Source organism: Drosophila gunungcola, unplaced genomic scaffold (genome assembly GCF_025200985.1).
Source record: "Drosophila gunungcola strain Sukarami unplaced genomic scaffold, Dgunungcola_SK_2 000001F, whole genome shotgun sequence".
Classification (NCBI taxonomy): domain Eukaryota; kingdom Metazoa; phylum Arthropoda; class Insecta; order Diptera; family Drosophilidae; genus Drosophila; species Drosophila gunungcola.
Window position 1 is genome coordinate 10,404,207 of NW_026453197.1, and position 19,619 is coordinate 10,423,825.

The following is a 19,619-nucleotide window of genomic DNA, read 5'->3' on the forward strand; positions in this document are numbered from 1 at the left end:
AAATCTGAATATCGGAAGCCCTAATTTTATTACTCAATGAATGAGTTGTAACTTATAAAGCCAAAAGAGTAATACCGCTTTAATAGCCCTGAATAGCCTAAGTATTTGATTACGGGCGTTTTCTCAATGTTTCACATTGAGTTAAATCGATATCTCAACTTAAACGAAAACCTCTTCTCCATATTTATTTATTTTAATATTTTATTTGTTCTTTAAAAAAAAAACAATATACATACATATTTCCTACAGTAAACCAATTTTTCTCTCTGCATACGGTACAGGAAAAATATTTTCTCCTTCGATTTCATTGATTTGATTCTTGCAGTCCCAAGTGGTGCATAAATCATACACTCCACGCCACTTCATTAGGATTTTCCCCCACATTTCTGCCACCCCCTGAGGGAAAGTATAGCTCTGGAAAAAATATAGTTTGGTTCATAGCCATTACCGCATTTAGTATGCATTTTTATGGGCCTTACTTTCCAATAATAATAAGCAGCAACAGAAGCTGGAGCCATAAGAAATAATGTAGCCCATACACACACATACACACACGCACTCATGAAAAGAGAAAGCACCCACAGATAAGGGGCGCCCACAAAAGTATGCTATGAAAATCGGGATCATAATCGTAAAGCTTAGCATATATATTCCGGTCCTGCTGATTTCTGTCTCGCATGTGCGGAATACCAAAAAATCTCTGCCAGTGACGCCCACACATCCTCACAGCCTGAAATGGAGCCAGTGGAAATTGCTCAAATTAAACGCAAATAGCGAAAAATATTTAAATGTTTCAGCGCATTAAGCTATGTAAATTGTTGTCGTTGTCGCTGTCCGGGCACTGACACGCACTTTCCATTCAATAAAACTGCAACCACACAATGGCACATCAATTTACACAGGCTCTCACACCGAGAGGGTGGTGACAAAGGGCTGTGGGGGCTGGCAAGTGTCCAGATCAGGCAACAACATCTGGCATGTTGTCATTAAAGGCCAGGCCAAATGACCCCCCAAAAACAGAGAGTCTGCCAAAAGGGATAGCCTGCATGTAAACAGTGGTTTATCGTCAAATTTTCCCCTTTTATGCTGATTTTTCTGATACTTTGTTATTTATATTTGCAACTATGCACTGGTTTTACTTATTAAAAATTATAAAGTTTTTATTTAAAATACATGTTCGTTTTTATAAATAAATTCATTAAAACATTAATTTCCAGAGCTATAAATATATTAAAACAAAAGTAATGTATGATCAGTTATATTTCAAGTTGGAAACGTTTATATGTAATCTTCCCATTTGTAAGATTAAAATGATAATAACACAATTTCAGTTAAGTTTAGTTGGTTGTTTCCCCAGCACAAAGTCAGTGTCAATCAGCTTTAACTATTTTTTGTTCTCCAGTGTTCACCGACCAGCAAACATGTTCTTTTCATTGGACTCCCATCCAAACCACTCGCCACACACAGAGTATCAACAATGTCGAGCGTTAAATGAATGGCAGTTGGACCAGGTCTACAAGCGCGAGCATTTTGCATTTTAATGAGTAAACACAGTGCCGGGTACAAGGGGGGTTAACAACTAAGGGCCTTGGAGGTCCTGCTCCACTGGACGCCCCATGGCGATGGAGGCAGGATCGCTGGTGTGAATACCGCAACGCTGCATATGCAAAGTGTGATTGGTCCCAGCCAAAAAAAAAAGGGAAATATAAAAAGAACACCAAAAAATGTGGAGAAGGCGAGTGCTCTTTTTCATTTTTGCACCGTTTTCAATACAAATTTTTTGTGTTTTTCCTCGCCTTTTTGTTATGGTTGCCCAGCTGGAGAGTTTAGACTACGATTTTCCGCGAACAATTTGTATTTGCAATGTGAAAACAAAATGGCCACCGAACATGGCCAATCCGTAGGACTTTCTCCTCATCCAGGCCCCTTTGGCGCAGGTGTTTTTTGTTTTACTCACTCAAAAATAGTAGGTGGTTTTTTCCGTTTTCGTTTTCATCGAATAGCCAAAGCGGTTAACAGTGAAAAACACTGTGCTAAATATGCTTTTCTGTTGTTTTTCCACTGCTCTTATTTAAGACACACAATTTCCTCCACCCAAAAAAGCTGGTGGAAAATTATTTATTTCGCTCGGGCAAACAAATGTTTATTGATTTAGCTTAGTGAAAGTTTGTTTTGCGATTTTCGATTGTATAAACTGTCTGTGCAACAGCAAATCTATCAGTGGAAACCAAAGAAAAAGGTATTTAAGCTCGTTAGGAATTGCTGCTTTATGTCAAACTCATTTAATTTTTCCCATAATTTGATTACATTCAAATTTTATTCCCCTTGATTATGTAAAGAGTGATAAAAAAGTGCTTTACTCAACCATACGCAAAATTAATTACAATATTTATATTAAGGCAATTTATTGTTAAGTTATGCAACATTTAATGTGACAATTTGCCGGTGACGTTGATAATGACCAAAGCATGTGCTTAAAAACGTGTTAAATATTTATTATATTTAGTCTGCCGTTTGTCGTTGATGCGATTGGCTAATTTGGTTAGAGCTCTCCTCCAACCATAATCAAATTCAATGACATGTGAAATTTTCACGGATCACTTGACGCCAGCCCGAACGTCTCGCCCACTCGAGTGTGAAGATTTTGTGCGTTAACTTTTCATCAACAGCCAGCGATTATTATTGCGGATAACAACTTCATCGCTCTTGGGTCTGCTAATTGGACCGTGACGTGTGGTCACAACGCCCATAAAAACACAAATCACAGACTGTGAACTGTGCACTGTGATAAATAACTGCCGCAAGAAAACGTCAGGCCAGAATTGCCCCAGCCCAATTGGACTCGCATATTTCCAACATCTCCCAACCACGCCGTATATATCGTTACCCCGTTTGCGTTTTTCCGTTTTTGCAATGCAAATCGAGCTGCCTGCTACGCACAGAATGGAGTCTCCGTCCCGGACTCGTGTGCTTACGGGTTCCGTGTACGGATACGGGTTCCCCAGCGCCGTGCTATGGTATATTGTAATAAACGCAATTTGTATCATGAATTATTACTGCGGCGGACTGGCCAAACGGATGTGCTTGCTCGACTCAGCAAAATTGAATGGAAAAATGAAGTTCAGGGCGAGCTGGGACGAAGAAAACACAAGCAGATACCCTATATTATTTTAAAATTTTTAAATGTTGAGCATTATTTTTTAAAATGGAAAATTTAATTATTTTTTTAATTTCTGCACACAGTCAAATATAAATGAAAAAATTTTATCATATTGAAAGTTATTTAAAAAAATAAATAGTTATTGACAAATGTCTCTAGGTTAAGAAAATAACAATGTTTAAAATGCATCAAAAAATCAATATGCCTTTCTAAAGTTGATTATCATTTTCTGCAGAACCTAACGAGAGCTGAGTCCAGCAGGCCGGCAAACGACGTTAGTTTAAACAAACTTTTTAAAAAATGGTACGTGAAATTGCAAAGCAAACACAAATTGGAAATAAAATACAGTCGTTGTGCAGCCAACAAAATGTGGAGACAAAAGAGAGAAACTCTTTGGCAGAGGAAGGAAAGTATGGAATCGGAATCCATGGCCAAGAAACGGCCATGAAATAAATTTGCAGCTTTTAATTTGCTTCAGTTCTTTTATTAACTGGCAAAACTTGCAGTCAATATTTTTTAGAGGCATCGAATGAAATTCGCTTTCACAAATTTATAGAAATAGTTGTAAAGTGAAGCAAACTAAGCCAATCTGAGGAGATTGAAGCCAAAACTTTCGCCAACCCTCAGCACTGCTTAAAGTTGATCTTATGAATTTCGTGTCAATAATCCCCCAGGGTTGTCCAACAGTAAAGGCTGCGCTCAGCAAGATTTTCGGCGATGTCAAACATTTGTGCTCAAGTTTTCCTATAAAGTATCTATATGCGTTTGTACATATAAATCTTGCTTTATCGGGGGGTGGCTTCTTGGCTTTTTGGCTTCTTAGCTTCCTCGCTTGTTTACTTTTGCGCTTTTTCGCAGCCGTCGTCTCTGTTTACTTCATACTTATTATTCCATTTGTCGTTTAGTTTTCTAAGGGCTCTTCTTCCTGTTTTGACTGCCCAAATGGGGCGCCATTACTTATCCCTTGGACGCCATTATGTTTCTGTGTGTGTGTGAGTGTTTCTTATTGCTGCAGTCGCGGTCGCAAACGCCAAAAACTAAAAACACAAAACAAACAAAATAAGCCGCCATTCGGAGATTTTTTGGACGCAGTGCGCCATCCGTCCTGTCGAAATATCCCATTTTCCCATCCGTCTGCCGCCATGGCAACATGGTCGCAATAGGCGCCATTTTGTTGCCACATCTCTTGGTGGAAATCTGTATCTGTATCTGTATCCGTGTGTCGTGGCTCCATACATGCAAGGATGGTTATGCTCCTTGCTCTGTAGCCTGCCCTTAGGCATTCTGGCCTCTGTGTCTGCCTTTCGTTCCCTGTCTGTTTCAGTTTCTGATTCTGGCTCTGAATCGGTTTCGGCTTCGGTTCCTGGGTCTGCTTCTGTTTCAGTTTCTGTCTCTGGCCATGGCCATTTATTTCGATGTTTTTGTCCCTGTTCCTGTCACTTGTCTACTCCGATTATTTGGTAATTCGAAACTTTTCTCTTCTGCCATTTGCGGAGGTTCATTTTTTATTGAACCTTTGCCATGAAAAAACTAAACAAGGAATGACAGAGAAGTGTTGAAATCCATCTAATCGGTTGCACAACATTTTTAACTATTGTCAAAGTGTAAGAAGAGTTCATTTTTAATTAACAGATTAAAATATGAACAGAAAGGCAAAACATTGAAATTTTATTTCTAAATTTAGATATAAAAAGTGAGGGCCAAAGTCGGAGCCGTTCTATTGTCTTTTTAAAATATTTGAGAGCAAATACAATTACAAAAGAAAAATGACATTGAAAAATAGTTTTGCATTGGCCAAAACCGTATTTAATATTAACTTTATTTTATAACTCAAATTTAAGAAAACTTGTATTTTAAACACATGGTGTTTATTTAGATTTCCCCAATCAATGTTGAATTCGCGCTTGGATATTGAGTGTCATTGAAAAATATATATCTATCAAATCTGATTAAAAGTTAAATCTGACGGTTTTTCAAAATGCTACATTAATTGATTTTGTACATTATATGTATATACCAGTACTGTGCCAATCGCACTTTACAGGATTTTTGCATAAATGTTTTAATTCGTTCTATTAATAAATAAATAAGTTAATTGATTTTGAATGGGTAGATGTTTACAAAATGAATGCTTGCTAAGGAAATTTCAATAATTTTTCAAAGTTAATTAAAAGCATAACAGCCAAAAGGGTCAAGTTCTTGTTGTCCTTGTATACAATACGAATTTGTATAGGCAACCTAATAAAATCGTATGTCAAAATGAGAGAACGGTTGTAAATATTTATTTAGCGCAATGACACGTGTACGGAAGGTTGAATTTACTTCGCTAGGTATCAGGTATTTGAAGTGACATTAAGTCGAAACCTGATAAATATTCGCTCTGCTCGACTGTCACACTGAAATATCTTAACTAGACATCCTGCATCCACCATAGAAAATTTATATAGCGAAACTATTTTTTCAGCAAGTTCTCCCCCACTTTCTTGTTAAACCCTCCCCTCGCCGGCACTTGGAATTTAGGCCAAAACACTTTTGAAGCTTGCAACATGTCGCAGATGTGGGTTGCAAGTTTACAAATTTTCCAGAGTTTCAGGGCGGTGTAAGGTTAAACGAAATGTGACATAAATGATTTTCGTTGGTGATTTTTTATGGCGAGAGGTGAAGTTTTAAAGAATTTAAGCAAATATAAACTTTAAATATATTTATTTATAAAATGCAGTCACTTTAAAGAAAATTCATTATAAAACACTTCAAATAATAATAATGTTTGACCAAATTAAAAAGCCTAGTTTAATATATATTTTGTATGAAAAATAATTTTATTGCTGTTTTCCACTTGTCAGTCTGGTTTTAAACTTTTAATGTTGCATATGATATGGTAAAAACAAAGGGGTGGTCTGTTGATATGGAATTCTCATGTATCACATAATTGTAGTAAAAGGTACACAATTTATATTAAAATTAAATAGAAACAAAACTTATGCATAAATAATTCACTGAACCATTGCCGGCAATTGCCGTAAAACTAATTTAAATAATTTCCATTATGGGCGTAGTTGCTGTCGCCTGTGCCTTTTCCCACTCGCTCCTCTGTGAAAGCCCAGACTTGCATATAAAACATGAAATTAATGCTTAATTAAGCAAGTTTCTACCTCCACATATTGCACACAAAAGTTGTGTGTATATCTTAACTGGATTATTTCTCTAAGAAGGAGGGCACTAAGAAGCTTTCCTCGCCATAAACTTAAATTTTGATTTTCATAATTTATACGCAAGTTCAGCCGGAGGCTATGCTACAATTTGCGCAGCATTTAACCAGGTTTGCTCCTCAGGGTTGTCATCTTGGCGTTGCATGCTCGCTTTTGTTTTATGCCAGCCAGATGGAGTTTATAACCCAAAGCCTTGTAAAGTTTTTATATGCGGGAAAACTCCACTTTGACATCGCAAGAAAAGTTTTTATCGCAACAAGAGTTGACAATTGCAAATAGAGGGGGAATAAATGTCAAATGACTTCTGAAAACTACACCCGAGAGCTTGCGTAACTTTTCATAAAAGTAAAACATTATTCTTTAGATAACTGAACAAAAAAATTAAAAACATATCAATTTTGAAAAACTTAGCATTAAGTTCTTAGAAAACTATTTAAATAATATGTTAACTTCCGAATTGTATATTTTGAAAATCTATAAATAATTATCATAATTTATGTTTTTTTCTTTCAGTGTGATTATTTGTTTTTTCTTTGTTTTCATTTCCCATGCAGCGCATAAATTTAGTGCGTTTTCCTTTTTACAACATTTAGTAGTGTGTGTGTGGCGAAATGTCAAAGCCTGCTACTCTTTAGCCGCCCTTCCCCTTCCCCAACGGCCCACAGTCTTTGGGGGGCTTTTCAAATGCAAAAAGGACTGCATACATTTTTGGGCAAAACAATGCGCTCAGAAATTTCTAAAACAAACACACACGGGAGCTCCGTCTCTTTCTATCAGGCTATACCCCTCTCTTTCACTTCTTCTTTGCCAAATCGTGCGTAGTTATTTGCAAAGGGAACCAAAGCCCATTTTGGTATTTTTGGGCGATAAGGAGAGTTCTAATTGTTACGAGCGTTTTCCTGTTGGACTTGGCGCGAGTCCTTAGCAGAAATAGAAAAAATACTAAAAGGACTAACAACCCAACCCCTAGAACAATTCTCATTTCTCCAAGTTGCAGTCGCTCTTTCTCAGTGACTCTCCCGATTCTCAAATTCTCTCAATTTGGAAGGCGCATGCTCAACAATCCGTTCGTATTTCATTTGTTTCAGTTCTAGCATTTCACGTTCCACAGATATCTCTCACTCACAATTTTCCCTCCCCACGTTTTCCCCCCTTTTCCCGTCGAATAACCTCATGTGTATTGGCGTAGCATTTTAAATGAATGAAAAATATTGTCGTAAATTTCTTGTTCACTTATCCTCTTCTTCATGGCCTTTTGGCTAGTGCAATGCTTTGTTAAGTGTTTTACATAGTTGAGTTTCCGACCCATGTGTGCATCCTAGAATTTTAGTTTACCTCCTCTTCACCAGTGGCTGCTCATAAATGAACTCAAGGATGACTGGATATCTGTGAGATCCTAGAAATAGGGGGAGTATATGAAATCTCCAATTTCTTGTCTAAGCGCTTGAAATACCAAACATTATTTGAAGTGGTTAAGGGCAGATTTTTAGTGATAATTTTTCTAATATGTCATCAAGTGGTTAGTCTTATATATTTAGCAGGTGGAGAGTTTTATTTTAGCTGTGTTCTCAAGTGTTTTTCTTCCTTATATTAACAACATGAATCATTAGCCTTAAATTTAAGATTTTTAACATTTTTTGCATTCGCCCAATTAATTGAATTTCGGTCTGTATATACAATCGGTTATTTTTGATCAATTTTTCCAGCATTTTTATCATATACTTAAAAGCTTATTAAATCTACGAAATGAAACGACGAATCCATTGGACTTATCAAATAAATGATTAATAAGTTTTTCAAAGGACATTTTCCAGAGGAGAGAAAGGGTCTGCGATAATGTGTGAAAGCAAACAGTGTAAATGAAAATCACTCAAACAAAAAGCAGAAGCGATAGCGAACAAGAGACAGTTGCAGTTGCAACATTTATGAAAACTGTTAATTGACTGACAGTTGAACAGGCGAACAGGGTTGAGTTGTCGACCCCGACCAATCGCACTACCAGAACTCACATACCCACACAATGAGGAAAAAACTTTGTTTTTTTAATCCGTTCGTGGATTTAAATGAAACAAGTGCGGGTGTGTGAAAAGTGAATGTATTTCAACATTTCATGAACTTGTTCTGGTTGCTAAACCAACTTGGACATTCAGAGGAAAAGCTGTCAGCTGTCTGAACTTTTCATTCGACTCTTGTCAAAAGTTGGGGGCAAGAGTGGGCGAGTGGAAGTGTGGTTTTTGGGTTTTCCGGATTGAGCTCCACCGGTAATCCTAACTTGCTTTACAGCTGCTCAGTTGATGCCTGAATGGATTCTTGGTTTCCTTGGCATCAATATTTGCTTATTGAGCCACGCTTGAAATGATAGTAAAAGAGCAATGGGTGACAAAAAAAAATTAAAACCAATACTTGCCACTGACTCTTCAAACAGAGAGTGAATAAACACAAGGAAAAAATGGTATCAATTTCAAAGTTTTCGATTTAAGGCTTGTTAACTTCAGATTTCGGTACTACTTTCAAATAAAAAATACTTTTAATTTTTCACTGTGTACAAAACCTGCCATTTTGGATCGAACGTAATTGCTAGCCATGTCAACGAAATATTTGAAAAGCAATTTGCAATTTTATCGCAACAAAAGAGGTTGCAAAGAAAAACAAGGATGGATGAGAAATGGTCAGTCAAATTGAAAGAGAGCCAAAAACAGTCAGCACTTTACCAGTGATTTACGTTTAATTGTCGGAACTGAAATTTCATGGCTGGAAAAGGTCACATAAAATGCCTGCCAGTCCCTTCCAGTCTCCTCATTGAGGCATAAATTGCGTTTTATTAAATTTTTCCATAAATCGAATTTCCAGAAAATCCAAAGCTTTTTGAATGACATTGTTGGCAATTAAGTTTTGGCCGACACTATTAAAGCGCATTGATGTACGATAATAAATCTTTGTTTTATCCTTTAACGATCCAGTGAATTCAATTAGTATGGTTTGTCCATCCTATTATTTACTCTGCTTTGATTTTCTTAATTTTCCACCCCGAATTTCTATAATGCGATCAATTTGTGAGTATCATTATGCAAACGCATTTATTTTTCGAGTACCATAAGCACAAATTTATGGCTAAACAGCTGAATAATTTCATGAGCTAATGTGAAAGATTAAATAGGCTGTGGTGTGTTTAATAAATCTCTGAACAAATACAGTGCATGCACGATAATTGCTTTCGGAGTCTGATTATTAAAAACGAATATTTGGAAAATTGGAACAGTTGTGCATGATTGCAAGTTGAAATCGACCTTTGGGTTTTTGGGATTAGGCTGTATGTCATTTCTTGAATAAGGCTGCACTCCAAATTGAATGATTTTTGCACTTACCATTGTGTCCCATATTGGTGATGATGACCCAGAAATCGATGGTCTTCTCCGGACCCAACTCCTCGTAGTCCCACTTCTTTTTGACTCGCACAGCTCCATTTGTTTCCACCGTCACCCAGGGATTATCATCTCTGATCTTGAATGTCTCCTTGTCGGTTTCCTTTTCCAATTGAAACACCGATTTTCCCTCAGTGTCTCCATCGGCTTCGGTAAACTCAATCCTCTTGGTGGGTCGAACAGCTCGGGTAACTCGTCTTTTCTCGCGGTGATGGGAGTGACTGTTGACCTCGTCGTGCTCCAGGTGTTGCATTATAAACGAAACTGGTTCGGCAGCAAGAAATTCCAATAGAACCTTTGCAGGCTGGGCACTCAACAGGCTGGGGTATCGCAAATCATGCGCTATCACCTCGATAAGAAGCTCATTGGCGGTGGGTTCGCCGGCCAGCATTATTTCGCCAGTTTGAGGGACTATGATCACAACATTGCTGGGGGACTTGAGGCGATAGGCTATTTTATCCCCATCAGCATCGGTGGCCTCAACTTTACCCATGATCGCAAAGCGTCGATACGTAACACTACTATTGCTCTCCATACTCGCGGATTTTTGACCGGCAATGGCGAACTTATAGTCAAGGGCCTTAAAAATCGGTCTATTATCGTTTTCATCGAGTACGGTGATCTGGATTTTGGACACCGTCTTGTCCAAGCCATCCACATCGGATGCTTCCACAGAGAGATCGTAGTGAGCCCGTTCCTCGCGATCCAGTGGACGATTGGTGACCAGCCAAACACCAGACTCGTCATCGCCACTAATAACCAACGATTTGGCGCTTATTTGGATATTTTTATTGGCCTTGCGTTCCTGCAGGGCAAATGCGTCATCCACATTGCCGTCGATTATGGTGTACCTAACTTTCTTTGGCTTGGCGAGCTCTTCGTCCAGGATGGAACCGCTGAAGGCCTGCATTAGGGGCACTCCTCTCACTCTGGTGCCCGCTGGCTGGTTCTCCCTGACTTCACCACTGGCGTCGAGTAGGGAACCCGAAAACCGCAGCATATCATTGCGATGCATCACAAACAACTGGAGATTGTGGGTATTGGTGACATTGGGCGTTTGTTCAACCACTACCAATTGAACTGGACGATTGACCAGCGGGGATATATCCGCCGTGGTCATCACCACACCGTCTTCCAGTACCGTGAAGTACTTGGAGTAATCACTATCCAACATGTGATAGGCAGCTCCGCCGGCATGCGAGCTACCATTTATCTTGATGGGATGGGTCTTGAACTTCTTGATGCTAAACCCAGGATAGGTATCGTGTGGCAGCACCAAGGACATTTCGCTATGATGCGGCGAAGACTTTTCCACATCTCCAGGACTGCCGGCCAGCATGCGAGCCGCATTTTCCGCCGACAAACCAGCAAATGTGGTCTCTTCTATGGCCAAAATGAACGGAAGTGATATTAAAAATATCGCGCAGGAGTACAGACTTAATCGATTAGATATATAACGTTGCCTGAGCTGATTCAGGCAACGTCGTGCCGCCATTTTGCCGCGGCACTTTTTAATCCTTTTTGCTATTAACACTTTTGCAGTGAGTTTTCTCCTTATTTTCTCCCTCTTCAATTGTGTATTTTACGCCTTACACTTGACTTATTCATGGGTGAATTCCTTTTGTCCAGTCCACTTTATTCCACTGCTGATCAATACATTTTCGTTGCTTTGCTGTGGGCGATGCAAACTGCAAATAAAATGGGTGGAAAAGAAAATTGATTTGTGGTTAGTCGCAGTTCCCGGCACAGGTAAATATTTATGGGCATTGTGTAAAGTTTATGGGTCATTGAGACTGAATAATTCATTGGCCAGGTAAATATATAATATTTGGGCAGTCCTGCAAGTGTTAATTAAGTATGCATGAAAGTTGCGTTTATGCTTGTACAGATATCGCGGATATGGGAAGTTAACCGGCTTCTTAAATAAATAAAATATGGCGCAATTAAGGTACGAATTAAAACTGTGGAAACGATTTTATTATAAGAAGAGAATTACTTCTTTAATTAACTTAATCAATAAGGATCTGAATACTCAAATATTTATTTTATACATATTTATAAACTTATAATAGTCATATACTTTCAACGCAGCAAATTAAATATAATAGTTAGTTAGTTAAAACCTAAAAATTCCCTGAATGCATTGTAGCGCTTAATTGCTAATTAAATTTTAAGCCTGGTAATGGAAAATGGAGCCAAATTCCTGATCCTTTGTCACCATCTCCATCACGTCATAACCATCAGCTGAGCCCGAGAAAGTTGTAAACTTTTCACTTTTTAATTGCTGTGTGGCAGGCTAGCACCAAACTCTCGAAGAACACAGAGAATGTTGCACAAAGCGAAAACTTTTTAATGATATTAGCAAAAATATTTAATATTCATGCTGTTTTGGCAGAGAGCAAGTCCGAAGGGGAGACGAATGGCAACATTGTCACAGTCTGTTTCCGTCAAGGACTTTTCCCAGGATGTGGGATTTTCGGTTGGTTTTTGATGTTGCCCTGACTTGCTCTACATAACGGCTCAGCAATTGCATTGTCCTAGCTTCCAGTTAAAACTGTTGTGCTCTTTAAATTTCCACCCCCTGAAATATGTGCCACACATGGCTGGCCTTGAAAAACAAAAATTTCATTGAGAAAATTATTTTAATTACCCCATGTGCAACACGCCACACATCCCCTGTCCCGTCTCGTGTAATCCGACAATGGCACGCACCCTGTAATTTCGCTACCTAAAATTGGGTAAGTCGGAAAAAGGTTATTTTCCCTTTAACCATTTTTCAAACAGCTGCGCAGGCGCCGCTGACTTTTTGGTTATTGACCGTTTCGACTACATTCCAAACGTGTTGACAATTGTTTTATTTGCTTTTTTCCGCGTTCCTATCAACGAGGAGGATTTCTGGTCCAACAATTGTCAGGGTGCAAACAAAAAAAGTGGGGGTCATAGTTTGCTAATGATCTAATAACTAGCCTGACTTATTATTGGGTGTGACCGGAATTCGATGACAAATGATTACCGGAGTAATTCCCAATGACCTGTGGGCAAGGTGGGAAATTAACCTGATGAAGAATGACTAAAACTACACGTGTGTGAAAATATTAAAGCATTTTATGATTCTAAGAGTCATTGTGATTTTAAACGATGATCATTTTTAAATGCCTTAAATTGGCTTTTCGTTTAGCACCCGAGTTATTTGGCTTAATCCATGACTACTCAAAATTGAACATCGAGTTTACTACTAATTTCAAACGGCCCCAAAACCCTAATCACATATGTTTAATTCTCACCTCTTTTGGGTTATCTATGCTTCGGCATCTTAATTGCAATTAGCTATGAAAATGTCCCCAGCAGACAAGAGATATAATAAAACGAAACCTTAGCCCATATCTGTGCGATCTGCTAATCAGTTGACGGAGTTGACTACCAAACAAATTATCAAAATGTCTGCCATTTGCATAACCCGCTTCTGAAGCTAGTAAACCCATAGTTTCGGGGGTAACAAGCTCCAAAATGTAAGCCTTATAAATCATTTACAATTTGTTTGGCAAAAAATGTTTTCTATTCGGCTCCCAACTGAATCATTTCTTTGTCTTTCCTAATTTGATAGGCGGCAGCTTTTCTGCGTGTTAAAATTCATTTGAAATGCCCCAGTCTGCGATTAATCAAAACATAGTTCAGTTTTTGTCTCTCCAAAAAGTGGGTTTCGTCTTTTTATTTTTCATAGTGTCACTTAATTAAAAGGAAGATAAAACGCGATACAATATGTTGAAAAAAGCGTCCCTATGCATAGCTCTACATTTCGGAATAAATGAATATTTTATGCTGGAATTCCGTGTGTTTGATATTTATATATTCCAGTATTCGATTGATTGATGCGTCATGGCAGCCAAAGGGCACGCAAGAGAAAAGGTAAATGAAATGCATAAATATTTGGAAGCTGATATACAGTTTAGTTGATGGAAATGTATCTTTGAATTTGACATAAAGTTCAGTTAGTGAAATCAATTTGGCCGTCTATCTAGAGAGCAATAGGATGTGTGTTAGGATTTTAAAGATATTTCTTCCAAAAACTGAGACACGCCCCCACAGAGCATCACCTTGGGCTTTCCCCACATTAAAGCCATTTAAAATCGATTAAATATCAATGCTAGCAGACCACCTGTCGTGTTTTAACCCGAAAAGAACTCGAGTGTGAATGCGTTTTTGAAGAGACAACCTTAAATGTATTCAAGCTCAAGGCGTTGCCGGTTTATTGTTTATTAGATTTTTAACTGATGGCAACAGTTTTTAACATGTTTCAGTAGCGAAGCTCATAAAAGTTCAGCTTAGCTGCATAAATTACGTTTGTGGCTGTCCCAAAATTTCCTGGATTGAATGTCAATGTTGACTAATGAAGCTTTAATTGTCTACGATATATTTGCTTTTTCTTTTCGTGGCTTTTTCTAACTGTTTACCAATGGGCGGTTTATTGATTTCTCTTTTGAAAATTACCCAATGGCGTGCAATTAAAATTCACATTTTATTTACTCACTCTTCACCCGCACAAACAAAAGTTTTGTCATCATATTTGATCTGACGATTTCTTTGACGCTTTCGGCTCTGTTTTATTACCAAAAATACACTTTTTTTTTGGAGCTTTGTTTTAGGAATTCAGAGCTGGCAGCAAACAATGTAAAGGTTATTAAATGTTTTTAATAGACAATAAATTGAATTACTGGGAAAGGAAAGTTTGTGCTTGAACAGATTTTTAATTAAATACTTTTATTCGTTTGGGATATCTTACTTTGAGAATAAAAATACTAATATTTTTATGTAAATCGAAATTAAGATAAACATGGCATTAATGAGTTATTTAGATAAACATTTCCCCTCACAATTCCTCGAAAACTAAAACCATTTACAACTCATTTCCCTAATCAAGGTTAAAAAAGGTTGTTCCCAAATTACAAAAAAAAAATGTTATTAAACATTTTTTACCAGGAACTGCGGGCAACCCCTAGAAATATATGTAAATGAAAAACTAAACGGGGGTTCTAAACAAAAGCCAGCTCTAAATGGAACATGATGAAGGGCTCACAACTCCTCATGTGCAAGTACACTTTATCAAAGGCGATGAGACACATTCGGTTTGAGGAGATTTTTATTGTTGTGCCGAGGGAGCGCGTGGCACTCCACACAACAATGGCCAAAAATCTCCCCTGCCAGGTAGAAATTTGAAAAGGAATAGACTGCCAGACAGAGGGGTGAACACGCTTCCGATTTTCGGCTTTTGGGAGGGTCGAAAATCAGGTTTGTCCCTCCGCCTAATGTATCCGGCAATGGCAACAGAACGGATGACAACGGGACAGGAGCAGGCAAAGTGCTTCATCAAATATGAAATAGGCCATCCGAGCAGAGGGAAAAGCGAATGGGAAACGAGTGCCAGCCAAAAAATGTCATCCACATGGACCCTCTACTTGGGTGACAATGAAAAATTGAGCAGACAATGATTAATTGGTCGGCGCTCGGTTGTTTTGCTATTTAAATTGAAGCCAGGTCCCCAAAAAACGGAAAAATATAATACCAAGATGAAATTCCCGTGAAATCGGCAAATACTCATTAAATCGCCCAAGTCCTGCGAGTATTTATAGCCTGTCAACACTTTCGCAAAAGGATGGCGAGCGGAAAATGACTTCAGCATGCAAATATCGCATTGGTTTCTGGTCCCCAGGCTATTGTCTCGGACCGAGTCATAAATAAAGTCATTACGCACTCGTCTCTTGCTTACGCATATTTTTCTTTTTTGTGCCATGCGCCAAAGGATTTTTTGCATGCGATCCAAATATTTGCATATCAGAAGAAGCCCGCTTGCCGAGAACCATACACACACAGTAGCCGGGCTAAGAAAACGGGGAAGGACGAGGAAATGAAGGCGTGCACACACTACAGGTAAAGAGCAACCTGATACTCGCCTCCGCCGATGTCTGGCAACAAATTATGTGTTAACACATGGCCAACACTTGGTGACACGCCTCCTCGAGACCTCTCAAGACTGGTTGGTCAGGAAAAAATTGAAAAACCCCTTGCACTGCTAACTAGAATTTAGCGATAATGACAACTCAGGTAGCTGATCGCAAAACGCCAGGAAAGGCGAGGGGAAGGAGATGGGCTCAAATGATGATAGCCGAATGCGTGGCAGGCTCAAGATGTGGCTAATCATAGTTAAGGTGCTTACACTGTCAGAAAACAATTACTAAGTTTAAGGAAAGTTATACAAACAGTAATTTTTATTGGTTATTGCTTAAAAAATAAAATTCAAGTATTTTAAAGCTTTTATGAAATTTAAAAGTAATCATTAAAAACGCAGTAAAAAAGATTTACGAAAATTAATAAGTTATCCGAAGTCTTGTTTCAAATAAGACACCAGTTCATTTTATAAACAGTCATTAACTATAATAACACTGGCTAATTTCCAGGTCAAATAGCTCCCAGCCACAGCTATCAGAATCGAATTCCCAACGAAAACAAATCGAATTTTCTGTATTTACAATAGTTCGCTTTGCCGACCAGAACAATTGGCCATTATAATGTCATTAACTGGCACCCTAGAGGCATAAGAAAATTTTTCTTTGTCCGCTTTTTGCCATGTAATAACAATTTTAGTTGATCAAAAGAGCTCTTGGCTCGCATCGTACCGAATATTGGCGAAGCTTTTAAGCAATTAAATGTAGGACCTGCAGTCCGTCGGCAAGGGAGAACCAGAAACCCATCCGTTGCCGTCTTGGTTCCCGGAATGGAATTCACCGGGGAGGAATTAACGTTTTATGCTCCCTCCTGCAAACGCCTGGAAGGTGTTGAATAGAGGTAACGCCTTAATTAAATATGCAGACTTTTGTCTGGCTTTTTGTGGCTGTGAGCTATATTTTGCGTGCACAAAGCGAATTCTTCGATGTGCCATTAAATGGGAAAAAGAGAGGCGATGGGGTTATGCAGGTCTTTCGGTCGGGCAATTGTTGATTACTTTTATTTGGAAGAGACGATTAAGTAATTTTGTGTGTTTGGATAAACATAGCGTTCTGCATGCAATGGCAATGTTTAAAGAACTTTGAAGCAGGGTAAGAAGAATCCCAAGCATAGATCTAAGAATATATTAAAAGTTTAGTTTAAATTAACAGTTGTAAAAATTTGTTAAAAAAATTTGTAAGCACTAAAAAATAGTATCAAGCCGCATTATGCAAGCTATTTAAATAAAATAAAAGCTTACTACCCATCCGATTAAGTTGGGTTCCTTAATATATTTTGAACAAAATAGTCTACATTACCTACTTTTAAAATATCTTTCCACAACTTTTTCCTGTCTAAGCTCCGAAACAAGGCTTTGGACACTATTTCAATGTTGAACAATAGAACTGAATTTAGCCTGAAATGTGCCAAAAACTTATGAGTAGAGAGCAACTAAAACACGTTCGAGCAACAAGAAGTGTTGGCACTATGCCAACTGCAAAATCTACAACCTATGACTGTCTGACTGAGTGGGGAAGTACCGCACCTCTAAAACGAACCCCTGCCACCCAATCATCACCTTCCGCTGCACTTCCGGCGTCATCGCAAAAAGTGCAATGTACTAAAATTGAATTAAACCAAAAACAAATAGAAGAGAAAATTGCAAAAGGAAAACACCCAACAGAATACAAAACAAACAATGTAGAACGTAAAGTGCAATCGATGAGGGGGGAAAAAAGAAACAAAATCAATGCAAAGGTGAGAGGGTTCCCCGGTACAGTGACCGTCATAAGCAAGAGGACATTCAACTTGCCCGAACACTGAGAAAAACACTTCTTGCTTAACAATGCTTTTATAAATAATATTGATCATGCTGAAGCATTTAATTAAGGCATTTTTAATACTTTTTTTTCTATAAAAGCAAAACTTCTTAGTGGCTATCAAAAATAATGTAAATGAAATATTTAAGTGTTTAAAGTTGCAATGTTTTAATGGACTTTGATTTCTTAACATTTTTTCTTTGTGCACCATGGGGTTGTTGCAGAATTTTTTTTGAAAATATGCTGAATGTAGCACCAAGGTTAAATATTTGCATTTGTTCGCTGCCACGGAATTCACGCCCGTGTGTAATTGTCTGTCGTTTATTTTATGGAATCAACTGTGTGTGCCACATTTCAAAGCCCAAAAGCCTCGAACACTAATTAAATTGAGACACAATCCGCTGCATAAATGGGCAAATGGGGACGAGAATTAATTGGAAAGCATTTCCATTCCGCTAAAACAATAAAAGCGTGGTGTAAATGTTTTTAAGCGTCCCAAGTGGGGATAAATACGGCAATTGGAACACCTAAATAAATACCAGATCCGAGAATAACACCTTAGGGAAGATGTTAGTCCGGGGGTTTGTGCTTATCGATTGAAAAAGGTGTGTCCGGAAATTTAAAAAAAACAATAAATCTGAAATGCGAAAATTCATTTCTAGTTAGTGCTAAAATAACATTTAATATGCAAATAAATAACAAGGTATATGTAGAATTTTGGCTAATCCGCTTAAATCATAAAAAAACGAAACTCTAAAATACAATAACAATACTATTCGTTGCAATATGTGTGCTTATGTTAATTTCTAGAATCAGCTAGTTATTCATATTTTAAAGGTTTATTTTTGTTATTAATGGCGACTTCTCTGAACAGTGCTGTGTAGTAAATATTTCTATTATATTTGTGTTTGGGAGATATTTGTTATATATCCTGAACGCTTTATCGATTTCCGTTGTCTGGTATTTTCCACCGCTCCAATCTATATCTCTGTTTTCCCTTTCTCCATCCTTTCTCTTTGTTCTTTCACGTATTTATGCGCAGTCACGTTGTTGCTGTCGCGTATCGTCTTCTGCTCTTCTTTTGTTGTTGCTGCGACTGCCTTGAATGAATTTTACATTTTTATAGCGCCCGGTTTCGTACATTTATTTTTCCTGCATGTGAATTGTGGATCACCCCCCGTGTTCATACATCTGCATTTTTTTTTGTATTCCTGCAGATTTGTCACAAGTATTGCCGCACACGCCGCTCCTTTCCCACTTTTTTTTCTGCCATTTGTCGTCACCACCCTCAGCTTCCCACCCCTGAAAAGTCTGTCCTATTCCGTTCAAGCACTCAAAAAAAAAGTTTTTAGAGCTTAGAGTTCCTTAGTCTCTTTAGGTGAAAACTATTATAGAAGAAAATAAGAAAGATTTGTAGATTATGAGAGCAATAAGTAGTTTTTAAAGGAGAGGACAACTTAGATTTCTTGAACAATTGGGGATCAAAAAGGCTACACATCCACATATGTTTTAAAAAAAAGTTTATAATATTACTTTGTCTACCAAAATAATTATTTCTTCAAAAACTACATTTCGTTTCATTTATATAAAACAAGAACGTTGAAGAGATACTCTTTTAAGAAATTGTGTCTCAAAGTTTAAGAATAAGAATAAGATTTTGGTTTGGCATATTTCTAACACGTTTATTGACTTCATTTTGTTTTTTTTTTTATTTGAAGAATTATAAACTTTTACAAAATATTAGAGTTAATTTTTGTTTAATTTGCAATTTTACGCTCTCTTTTTCGAGTGTATCCCTGCTTTTGTGCAATAAAAAGGATACGATGCGCGAGCGCACACACATAAATATCCCTGGCACACACTCTCGCACACACTCGCACACACACTCACAAGCAGACGATGCCGGAACTGTTGTCAAATGAGGAAGTGGATGGCCGCATGGGCAGGGGATTCAGTGGAGCGGAGGGGAGGGAAGGGGAGGCGGACGAGGGAGCGGGATTCATTCAGCGGACGGAGAGCAACCGCAGCA

General features: G+C 38.0%; 2 protein-coding genes across 13 annotated transcripts in view; one reads left to right on the top strand and one right to left on the bottom strand.

Moving 5' to 3' along the window:
• Positions 1-19,619, bottom strand: part of LOC128262233 (neural-cadherin) — a 130,069-nt gene that overhangs the window by 78,872 nt on the left and 31,578 nt on the right. For all 12 annotated transcript variants that reach the window (XM_052996362.1, XM_052996364.1, XM_052996371.1 and 9 more), the window contains one exon: positions 9,735-11,479. In XM_052996362.1, coding sequence (XP_052852322.1) covers positions 9,735-11,286 — 1,552 coding nt within the window. In that variant the 5' untranslated portion in view covers positions 11,287-11,479. The remainder of the gene's footprint in view (positions 1-9,734; positions 11,480-19,619) is intronic.
• Positions 1-19,619, top strand: part of LOC128262234 (AF4/FMR2 family member lilli) — a 139,006-nt gene that overhangs the window by 7,062 nt on the left and 112,325 nt on the right.